Genomic DNA, 12,065 nt, shown 5'->3' with positions numbered 1-12,065 from the left:
TGGTAAAATTATCCAAACAAAATGTAAGATAAAATAAAGCTCCCACGAACAGTTGTGGGACTCGCCGGAAGACTGTCTCTAGTCTCAACAACTAAACTCTTGGCCACCACTTCTGTACATATATCGGAACCATGATAAAATAGGGATGAGAACGTAGAGTTAAAATAGCACGGGACTAGCCAGTTTTCGGACTGGTCATTCAAAAATAGCCAGTGTTTGCAAAGTCATTGAAAAATAGCCACTATTTTGCTGCAACAGGGACCGGTCCAGCATAATATACTGGAGATCGGTGCACCTGTGTATGAACTTCCAGCATATTATGCTGGAACTCCAACACGCGAAAAGTTCCAGCATAATATACTGGAGATTGGAGCACCTGTGTATGAATTTCCAGCATATTATACTGGACCGGTATATTATACTGGAACTCCCGTATACTTATGCTGGAACTCCACTATATTATGCTGGAGTATTTTCCGGATTTTGAACTGTGTTTTCGTTCATATTTATCTTTAAATGAAAGTGGCTAAATTTCGATTACTTTTGAAACTGTGGCTATGTTTAAATGACCACTTGTAAATTTGGCTATTTTTTAAATTCTCCCGAACGTAGACCAATGGCCCATAACTGATACTACTAATGTTATAAGGGGTACTTTGGTTTAGAAACAAGTTATAGGAGTATCTATGTACTATTTTATGTTTGGTAGAATATGAAATGAAGATATAAGAATTAGAAATACATAAATTAGAATAACCAAATGACGAAGTTAACCTTTCATGTGGTAACCAATATTTTATTTTGTTAAAAAATAACACATTTTAAAATATACAGTGTATAATAATTTTTTGTACAACAAACTAAAAATCATAATAAGTAATCCCTAACGATCCTTGTATTATCATACTTGCATTACTAATCTCTGAATTATTAGTCCCTTTTTTTGACAGTTTATATAACTTAAAATCCTTGACTATGTTGGTAAAGGGTACAAATTCTTTCAAAAAATTAAAACTGAATACAGTGAGCAATCATACTCACAATTTGCAAAGATGTTTTGAAGTTGAAGTGAAATGTGTGATGTTGCCACTATCTATTAATTAAGAAGAGACCCTCTCCAGAAAGTGTGGCTTTGGGGAGGGTTGGGGCAGTTTCAAGATATCAAGAATTGGCATATATCTCCAACTGCTTCCCGTTCCTATGTTTTCAGGGTTACAACATGCTAAGTTCTTATTGAGCCTCACCTTTCAGAAAATGGCTATCAGCAAACAATGTACTAGTAATTATCACAGTTACAAACAATTCATGCCAGAACAATAAGACATTCAGTGCATGATGTCTCTCCTACAGCTCCTCACTTCTTTGACAGCTTCTCCTTCATCCTCTGCACTGCACTTTTAAGAATATCATCATCCTTGCAGAAGGTAAACCTGACAAGATTCTTTCCTTCTTCTGGATTTAGATAGAATACGCTAGTTGGAATGGCTACAACACCAACTTCCTTGATCAGGTATTCGCAGAAGGCAATGTCATTTTCTAATCCAAAAGGAGTGTGATCAACAACCACAAAGTACGTTCCACTCGAGGGGTATACTGTGAAACCAGCTGCCTTTAACCCCTCCACCAATATTGCCTTTTTGGCCGAGTAATCCCTCTTAAGCTCCTCATAATAAGAATCTGGGGCTCTAAGGGCCGTTGCTGCTGCATATTGCATCGGAGTGGATGTTGCAAAGGTAAGGTAGGAATGAGCCTGTCTTACTCCCCATGTCAAATGAGGAGGAGCAATCGCCCAACCTATTTTCCAGCCTGTTAGCGAAAATGTCTTTCCCAAAGAATTCATAGTCACAGTTCGTTCGTACATCCCCGGAAGAGAAGCAATTGAAATATGCTCCATTTCAAAGGCTAATTTGTCATATACTTCATCAGCAAAAACTAAAATATCATTTTCAATGCACAGAGAGGCAATGACATTGAGTTCTTCTCGAGTGAACATCTTCCCTGTGGGGTTATGAGGAGTGTTTAGAAGGATTGCTCGAGTGTTCTTTGATACTGCTGATTTTAGCTCATCAATTGGAAGAGAAAAATCTGGCGGTCTTAAAGTAATACCCTTTATCTTTGCTCCAGCCATAGATAAAGTAGCCTCATAAGAATCATAGAAAGGAGCAAACAGGATAACCTCATCACCAGGATTTATCAAGCCCAAAATGGTTGCAGCAATTGCTTCGGTGCAGCCCGAAGTCACAGTAACTTCCTTTTCAGGGTCAACCTCAAGTCCACTATCTTTCTTGAATCTAGCAGCCACAGCAGAGTTGAGGTCTGGGACTCCATATCCTCGAGCATACTGATTTTTACCTTCCTTAATGCCTTGAATAGCTGCTTCTTTTACAAAATCAGGGCCGTCAAAGTTGGGAAAGCCCTGGCCAAGGTTTATAGCTCCATGCTTGATGGCTAGCATACTCATTTGGGTGAAAATTGTAGTTTTGAACTTCTCTAGGCGCTTGGCAACCTAAAAGAAACAGCAAGATTACTCAATTGAAAGGCAAACAAGAACACCCAATATATCAACACACAAATAAAAAGAGATTCTTTTTTCCTATTACTTCATGAAGGCATGATGTGCAACTGCATACAGATTCTTTGTCGATTTAATTTTCTCTTTATCTTTTCTTGGGGCTACTAAAAGAACATCAAATACAAAATTAAATCTCTAAATTTAGCAGGGAAGTCTTCTCTTTTCTTTCTACTCAATTGATTGTTAAAGCATAAGGGACTGGCATTTGCTTCTTTATAAGATTTCATTCATTAAAAAAGGACCCAATTTACTCTAAAAATTCTGTATTTACATTCCAGAGAAATGCATGGATTATTGTAGAGCTATACACGAAAGAATAAATTACAAGAATAATAAGCTCATATAAGGGAGGTTACAACAACAACAACAACAAACCCAGTATTTTGGGATATCAGGGAGGTTACAAGAAGGAAAACATTGAACGAATAAATGAGTTCATATCAGGGAGGTCCAATTAGTATTCAACTGGACCAGAATATGCCATCTCAACAAGCATTGTTGTGCTTCCTAGGTTCTCAGCATACTTTGTGACAGAGATCAAGGTTATAGCACAAGCGAATGTCAAAGCAAGATAGTTCATTCGCTTGATGTTCCGCATCTTTTGCATCACAGCAGGTTGTAATTCTAGCATGAGGCTTTATGAGAGATTAAGGGTGTGTTTGGTATGAAGGAGAACATTTTCCGGAAAATATTTTCCAATTTTCCCATGTTTGGTTGGCTTAAATGTTTTGGAAAACATTTTCCTCCAATTGGAGGAAAATATTTTCCATATCAAGAGAAGGAAAAACATTTTCAAAAACTCTTCTTCAACCTTCCCCATCCTATTCCCCATCCCCACCAACCCCCCACACCTATCCCCACCCCACCACTACCCCACCTACCCCCATCACACCCACCCACCCTCCGCAACCCTGCCCTACCCCCTCCCTAAATAGAAATATTATTAAGAATACTGTCTTTTTTCATTTCAACAAAATGAGTATATTTTTCATGATATAAAAGAAGTATTTTGTTTCATTTCAAGAAAAAATGTACTTTCTTTTCATGATGTAGAAAAAGAATTTTCTTTCATTTCAACAAAATAATATAGTAAAAAGTATCTTCTTTCATTTCAACAAAAAAGCTATGTTGCTCGAACTCTCCGAAATTGTGGTCGGATACGTGTTGGATCCTCCAAAAGTAGTGCATTTTTGAAGGATCCGACACGGGTGCGGCTACATTTTGGAGAGTCCGCGCAACATAGCAAAAAAGTACTTTCTTTTCATGATGTTGAAAAAGTAATTTTTTTCATTTCAACAAAATGAATATTTTCCGGAGGGGGAGGGGGAGCACAGAAAACATGGGGATTTAAGGGTAAGGAAAGTAGCATAAAAAATTATTTTTCTAAAAAATATTTTCTACTCTCTGAACAACCACTAGAAAATATTTTCCACAAAAAGCTTTCACTCACCAACCAAACATGGGAAAATAAGTGATAACCACTCATTTTCTAGGAAAACATTTTCTTTCACGCCAAACACACCCTAAGTGTAACCGAGCATCTCCAATTCAGGCTTATGGTCTAATATGGAACAACAACACTCCTTTTTTACTAAGGACATGCTACTGCAGCATCATGAGTTGAGATCATAGGTTTCCGAAGGCTGTTTCTCAACTGCTGTCCATGAGAAAGAAAGATCACAACTTTCTTAACCGGTCTACCACCTAATATGCTTTAAGGAGCTTTCTTGTTTAAATACGAAAATGGCTCAAATATGCCATTAGACTTTAATAAATGGCCTATTTATGCCATCCATTAAAAGCTGGACATATTCATGCCACTAACGCTACACTATCGGCTCATATATGCCATTATCCATTAACGTAAGCGGAACCCTACTACTACCAGATTTTGCCACATGGCATTATCCAAATCCTTCATCATTTACCAACCCCCTCCCTTCTCACTCCCCCTCCCCCCTCCCCCCGTGACGAGTGGCATATATGAGTCATTTCATTAAGTTCAGTGGCATATTTGAGCCTTTTCCCTATTCCTTATATTACATAACTCTCTTGAGTAACAAATTTTCTTTATCCTTCGATGCATGACATTCAACCTTTTAAAATCATATTCTTGTATAAAACCTCCATTTTTTTAATTTTATGTACTAAACTTATATTTTTATGTAATAAACTTATAAGGACAAGTTTGTCCCTTGTACTATAACATTATTATTTTACATGGAAAAACTATACTCTCTTATTCAATTGGACTATGAATCTAATCCAATTTTACATCATTAAAAAATTTCTCGTACATTAGCTCTTAAAAAGATTTTAAAAAGCACATAATTTTTTTTAAAAAGAAAGACACAAGCTAAAAGAGAGTACATTAATGAAGTGTATTTGGGAATGAAAAGTACATTTGATTGTGTGAATTAAGTGTATGTATGTATTTTCAGGGTGGAATTTGGAATGTTACCGTGCTTGAGACATGGCGATGGCTTGGGAAAATGACATAAAATTTGTTTAGATAAAAAAAAAAGCTACGGGTTTAAAAGAGAGTACACTAATGAGGTGTAGCTGGGTATGAAAAGTATATATGAGTGTGCGAAGTAAGTGTATGTTGTTACAATGGTTAGGACGTAGATGTGGCTTGGGAAAAGGCTCAAATATACCACTGAACTTAATGAAAAGCTCAAATATGCCACTAAACTTGACGAAAAGGCTTATATATGCTACACGTAAAGGGGAAGCGGCTAGTAAGTGAGGAAGGGTTTAGATGATGCCATGTGGCAAAATCTGGTTTCAGTAGGGTTCCGTTAGTGGATAATGGCACATATGAGCAAATAGTATAACGTTAATGGCATGAATATATCCAACTTTTAGCGGATGGCATATATAGGTCATTTCTTAAAGTTCGATGGCATATCTGAACTTTTTCCGCATTTAATATTCTAACTACCTTTAAGAAGAATCTAGACATGTTCCGGAAGAATTTTAGACCTTTCAGTATTGTCATGCATAAATTTAACAACTAAACTCACAAACTGAACTACTGAAGATAAGAGTCATGAGGGATTCCTCAAACAGTCCAAAAACTCTTCCCAATGTTTATTCAATTGGTTTCTCCTTGTTTGCTTTTCAGCAGAAAACCTTTCAAGACTTCTGATTATCATCCAAGCAATTTGATCAAAGAGGTAGCTAACATATACTTGAATTTGGAGCGGACCAAAACAAAGGGAACAGTGAGGACAGAGAGCATACATAATAATTAGTATCTAACTTAGCGGTCAATGAAGATGGAATGAACGATGGGTGACCAGGGTTCCAGGAGAGGTAAAAAAATTAAAGCGGTTTCTTCCCATTTGGACGTCTGCCATAGTTGTTTTCATTTGGAATTTTTGCATGTTGCCTAAGCACACTGACCCGCTTTTCTTAAGCACATGGTTCTCTATCATTGTGTAAGTTTGAGGTTGTCATTAGTCTAACTTATGTGGTTTCTTCCCATTTCTTTGTGCCAAGAATGACTTTCATTCACTGGTGGCCCTTCAATGTCTCAAGATATTCCAAGACTTTACGAATATCAAATATGAGGAGTACACATATCAAGTAGCTTTTAAGAACAAGTTACTGAAGGAGGGAACATTAGACTTACAAGACGACACACATATTATAGGAAATGACATTTGCATTAAGAAAGTCAATGAAGTTACACATGTGTCTAAAGATCTAAGACCTTGATCTGAAGAATTATGGAGGTGTGTAGATAATTGTTAAAGCAAAGAGAGTGGTATTGGGAGTTAGCAACAACCGAAGATGGAGTACCCTTTGAAGAGTAACAGAGAGAAGAGAGAAGCTTAGAATAAAGCCTAAGATGATTTCCACCAAAAGTTAGGGACTTGGGAAAGAGAGGAAAAAATGTGTAAACTAACATCACTAAGAGAGAAGAGGGGTAAAGACTTGAATCAAGTGAAGTGTATTAAAGACAACACCGGACAAATTTTCATAGGAGATTATGAAACCAATGGAAGGAGATGCTCAACACACATCATCAGAACAAATTAGTTTATTTTCATACATTTAAGACAGACAAAACCCCTTAAGTATGCTCATAGAACTAAGAAGATCGAAGCAAAGGATGCCATGAAACATATGAGAGGTCGGGCAACTTGTGGATGAGAGGATATCTCTATAAGGTTTGGAAATGTCTTTGGGAGGTCAGAGTATATGGCTAATTAAGCAATTCAAAGTTATATTAAATATCAGAAAGAAGAAAAACAAGTAGACAAAGGGTAACCTAATTCTGACATAAAAGAACAAAGGAGATATTCAAAATTGTGTATTCGTGGTATTAAACTTATGAATCGCACATGAAGCTCCAGGGAAGAGCGACAAAATATGAATTCAATATTACAAAGGTTATAAAGAAGCAAGTCCAAATATTAGATGTGTGTGCTTGAGAAGCAAAGAGTTCTTATCAAATATATAAAGGCCATAATGGACATGTATGACGATGCGGTCACAAGTGTGAGAATAGAAGGATATGTAGAGAAATTTCTTATAAGCATGGGTTACAACAACAATTTGTCTTGAGACCACACTTACTTATCCTAGTCATGGATGAGCTAACTAAATAGTACATAATGAGATTCCAAGGTGCGTAATATTGGAAACAACATTGCAATTGATGAAATAACAAGGGATGTTGAGGACATAGAGGATTTATACAACCAGCCTCAACTAATTTCAGATTGAGGCGTAGGGTCAATTCTTTGTTTTTAAAATAACAGTGGTATCCGGCCGTTACGCTGTTACGCGTACCTCGACTATTTCACTGAATACCTGCTATCTCTACCAACACCAGTATCTATAACTTCGTCCATAGTATTTTGTCTCCTTTGGGAATTAAACCTGATCTCCAAGATTTGCACACACTTCATTGAGGCATAGAGTCAACTGATTATATTATTCTCATCTAATACTACTACACGCTATGATCCTTACATCTAGTGTCAAATTATGGTCATATCAAGAGTTGAGCAGCAGCTCACCCGCAAAATACCGAGCCTAACATCCTCCATCTTCTTTCGTTGTGAAAGAGGGGACAAAAAGTAGTAACAATAACGGGGAAAAAAGAGCTTCAATCTTTACATAGCTGCAAAAGACAATCACGCAATAACTATCCTCTTCAATTGGCTTTTTGGGATCCCTAAAAATTTTAACTTGGAAGACTAAAATGGATTAGAAATTAACTTTGATGGATTAGAAAGTAACTTTGCCCTTCAATTGTCTATCAAATGCTAAGTCCAAAGAAAAATAAACAAATAATCTCAAAAGGGGTTACCTGCAAAGGCTTAGGGACTATATGGCTGGACTCATCTTTAGTAGAAACAGCCTCTTTCTGTGTTGAAACGGTGGACAAATTCGCCATTGGAAAAGGGTATTTTCTGCTTCTAATGCTGCTGGAGAAGGTGCGGGAAATATAGGGTTTAAAGCTCCTCAGCATCTCATGTGAATAATACTGAGGTGTCCAGGTACATTGGATTGACCGAGAGATTTGCATTACGGAGAATCCCTATTCATTGGTAAAGAGCATAAAAGTGTAACAAAGGCTCAAATAATTCTCAATTCGAAGTGCTCGTTTTGTGTTTTCACTTACAGCCATGAGATGAGATGAGAGGTTAGCTTCGATTTGTTATTGGACTGAAATTACTTTTAGACCCTTTAATTTTGGAAACGTGTTAAATGCACCATCTCACATCTTTAACAAATCACTCTCTTACTCCTCTCTCTCTATAAGGAAAGAGAATCATGCGAGGCTCACTCATATGCATACTATACTTCCCTTTTTTCCGCTAGTTTCAAAATACAAGGGGTAATTGGTGGGAAAAAAAGGGGTAGTTAAAGGGCAAATTAGACTTTGTATTATTTGAATTTATTAATGGTTGGTATTGTTAGGTATAAATTCTTGTTGTCCGATTTCAAGGGTGATAAACACCCCTCTACTATGCAAAAATATTTATTTATACCCTCTGTTATACTATAAGTCCGCCACAACACCGACGTCATAAAATTGGTTGAAAAATATTGGGAAAAGGTCGAATTTATCCCTCTACTTTAATAAAATTATCCATGTTTATCCCTAGTTCTATTATCGGTCCAAATACGTCCCTACCATTAAGAAAGTAGACAAAAATACCCCAACTCTAACGGTTGTCCATTGTCGCAAAGGACCCATTAACAAATAATGCCACGTAATTAAATAACTCACATAACTAATTCTAAATTTTTATCTTTTCTTCTTCTCTCTTTTTTTCCCTAACATTTGAATCCATATCTAATACTTTGCGGCAGCGCCTTGAACCATCGTTCTCCATCTTGAACCACACTAAGACTACCTTCCACAGCCATTTTCAACCTCTGTCAACCATCTTTATCCCACATTTCAAAAAAGAAATCGCTAGTTTTCACTGTATTTTAAAACAAAAAGGACACAAGAACTGAAATTGATTGCTCTTTATCTTGGTTTGATTAATACATTATGTAGTATTTTTCAAATCAGCCATATCCAATAAAGAAATAAACCAACAAAAGTGTGTGAAAGACCAACGTAAAGTAGATAACAACTTTTTAATCATATTGTATAGTATCAAGTGAAACAAAGTTGACCAAAAATTATAGGCCAAAATAGCGATACGGGGGCAAGATCGGAGCTCCGAGGAAGCAACATCAAATGAACAAGACAAGTCAAAGGGGAAGAAATCAAGACACTATTACAAATAACAACAGACGCCGGAGCAACTTCCTGCAAGATATCGGTGGTGGAGCCACTTTCATCCCGTCTTTTTTATTTTTGTACTGATCTCTATGTGTGTTTTTTCCCAATCTACTATTTTTGGGGCCAGTGGTGCTCGCCAGCGTTTTGATTTTTTTGATCATGAGCTGGATATGAATAGGCAAAAAGGTAAGTCGTGGTCAAAGAGTTTTCTGGTCTGGTGGCTTCCATGGTGTTCATATAGATCTAATTTTTTGTGATGGTAGATATCGTTTGACAGGTCGCGGGCTGTTATAGTAGAAGAGAGAGAGAGAGAGAGAGAGAGAGAGAGAGAGAGAGAGAAAGAGAGAGAGAGAGAATGTTTTCTAGAGGCTAGACGGTTGGTTTATCTCGGCGCCTTCTAGAGGCTAGACGGTTGGTTGATCTCGCCGGCACCGGCAACTTCTAAAGGCGAGAAAGACCATTTTTTCCAGTGAAACTTTATTACCTACGATAATGGTGGAGGGCATGGGAGAGAAAAGGGAGGATTTTGATAGTAGGGAAAAGAGGAAAAAGAGAAAATAAAAAAAATAAAAATTTAGAATGAAAAAGAAATATTTATTAAGAAATGAGAGCAAAATAGAACAATATAGTAATAGAGACAAGATGTATAAGAGGAGAATGTAGAAGTTACCATTAGAATAAAAAAGAAATATTTATTAAGAAATGAGAGCAAAATAGAACAATATAGTAATAGAGACAAGATGTATAAGAGGATAATGTAGAAGTTATCTTATTCAAGTGTGTTTCTTGTGTGTTCTTCCATAGGCAAAGAATGTCCTATTTATACAATACAAGATACACCCAAAACTCACTAGATACATCTTAGGAATTAATAGGTACATCTATCCAAGTAGTGCATTGTATAGAATGTATGGATGGATTAAATGAACATCCATATACATTCACTTTATTTATAACACTCCCCCTTGGATGTTCATTTGAAAGATAATGTGCCTCGTTAAAACCTTACTAGGAAAACCCAGTGGGAAAAAGCCTAGTGAAGGAAAAAGAGTACACATATCTTGTAATACGCATTGAGTGCTGCCTCATTAAAAACCTTACTAGGAAAACCCACTTGGGACAAAACCTTGGTTAAGGGAAAAAGAGTACAACGCGTATTATACTCCCCCTAACGAAAGCTTTATTTGATATCTCGGAGACGATGCATTCCAATCTTATGTCTCAGCTTCTCAAATATTGATGTTGGCAATGCCTTAGTGAATAAATTTGCTAGATTGTCACTTGAACGGATTTGTTGAACATCTATCTCACCATTTTGCTGAAGATCGTGTGTGAAAAAGAACTTTGGTGAAATGTGCTTTGTTCTGTCTCCTTTGATATATCCTCCTTTAAGTTGAGCTATGCAAGCAGCATTGTCTTCATACAATATCGTTGGAATCTTCGTTTTTAAAGAAAGACCACACAATTGTTGAATATGTTGAGTCACTGATCTCAACCATACACATTCTCGACTAGCTTCATGAATAGCTATTATCTCTGCATGATTGGAAGATGTAGCAGCTAAAGTTTGTTTTGTTTAACGCCATGAAATAGATGTACCCCCACAAGTAAATAGATAGCCTGTTTGAGATCGGGCTTTATGTGGGTCAGACAAATAACCTGCATCTGCATAACCAATCAACTGTGAATCGGATTCATAAGAATAAAATAATCCCATATCAATAGTCCCTCGGAGGTATCTAAAAATATGCTTAACACCATTCCAGTGTCTTGTTGTTGGAAAGGAACTAAATCTTGCTAATAAACTTACTGCAAAAGTTATATCTGGTCGAGTATTATTTGCAAGATACATTAGTGCCCCAATTGCACTAAGAAATGGAGTTTCATCACCAAGAAGCTCTCCATCATTTTCATGAGGTCGGCATGGATCTTTATTTATATCAAGTGATCTCACAATCATCGGGGTACTCAATGGATGTGCTTTATCCATATAAAAACGCTTTAGGATCTTTTCGGTGAGTTGATTGATGGACAAAAATTCCATCTTTCATATGCTCAATTTGTACACCAAGACAAAATTTTGTCTGTCCAAGATCTTTCATTTCAAACTCTTTCTTCAAACAGTCTACTGCTTTTGGAAGTTCCCCAGGAGTTCCAATGATATTTAGATCATCAACATACACAGCGATTATAACAAATTTCGATCCAGACCTTCTTGTAAATACACAGGGACAAATTTGATCATTCTTATACCCTTCTTTCAGCAAATACTCACTCAGGCGATTATACCACATTCGCCTGATTGTTTCAATCCGTATAAGGGTTTTTGAAGCTTTATTGAACAAGTTTCCCGAAGATTTTTATTAGTTTCAGGAACTTTAAGCCCTTCGGGAATTTTCATATAAATTTCGTTATCTAATGTGCCATGCAAATAGGCTATGACAACATCCATTAGGCATATCAAGTTTTTCATGGACTGCCAAATTTATAAGATACCTGAAAGTGATTGCATCCACCACAGGAGAATATGTCTCCATATAATCAATGCCAGGTCTTTACGAAAATCCTGTGCCACAAGTCGTGCTTTATATCTAACGACTTCATTTTTATCATTTCGTTTTCGCACAAAAACCCATTTGTATCCCACTGGCTTTATTCCTTCAGGTGTTCGGACTATACATCCGAATACTTTACGTTTTTCAATGACGCTAATTCTGCCTGGATAGCGTCTTT

The 12,065-nt window shown here is 36.7% G+C and overlaps 1 protein-coding gene across 1 annotated transcript; it reads right to left on the bottom strand.

The window, feature by feature from the left end:
- Positions 1–1,056: 1,056 nt before the first annotated feature.
- On the bottom strand, positions 1,057–8,251 carry LOC109237084 (probable N-succinyldiaminopimelate aminotransferase DapC). The gene is made up of 2 exons (XM_019403342.1): positions 7,899–8,251; positions 1,057–2,506 (listed from the first exon to the last, which is right to left on the bottom strand). Exons 1-2 carry the CDS (start codon positions 8,115–8,117, stop codon positions 1,355–1,357), a joined length of 1,371 nt encoding a protein of 456 aa, XP_019258887.1. The 5' UTR covers positions 8,118–8,251; the 3' UTR covers positions 1,057–1,354.
- Between the last annotated feature and the right edge of the window lie 3,814 nt (positions 8,252–12,065).

The sequence above is a fragment of the Nicotiana attenuata genome, unplaced genomic scaffold, assembly GCF_001879085.1.
Source record: "Nicotiana attenuata strain UT unplaced genomic scaffold, NIATTr2, whole genome shotgun sequence".
Lineage (NCBI taxonomy): Eukaryota > Viridiplantae > Streptophyta > Magnoliopsida > Solanales > Solanaceae > Nicotiana > Nicotiana attenuata.
The sequence above is the reverse complement of the archived record's forward strand: the minus strand, read 5'-3'. Positions and strand labels throughout refer to the sequence as shown.

Bases quoted from the DNA above. Each gene is read 5' to 3' on its own strand.
- LOC109237084 (XM_019403342.1), bottom strand. From the start codon at position 8,117: ATGCAAATCTCTCGGTCAATCCAATGTACCTGGACACCTCAGTATTAT. The intron at 2,507-7,898 runs GTAACCCCTTTT...TGTTTCTTTTAG, and splicing joins TAGTCCCTAAGCCTTTGCAG to GTTGCCAAGCGCCTAGAGAA.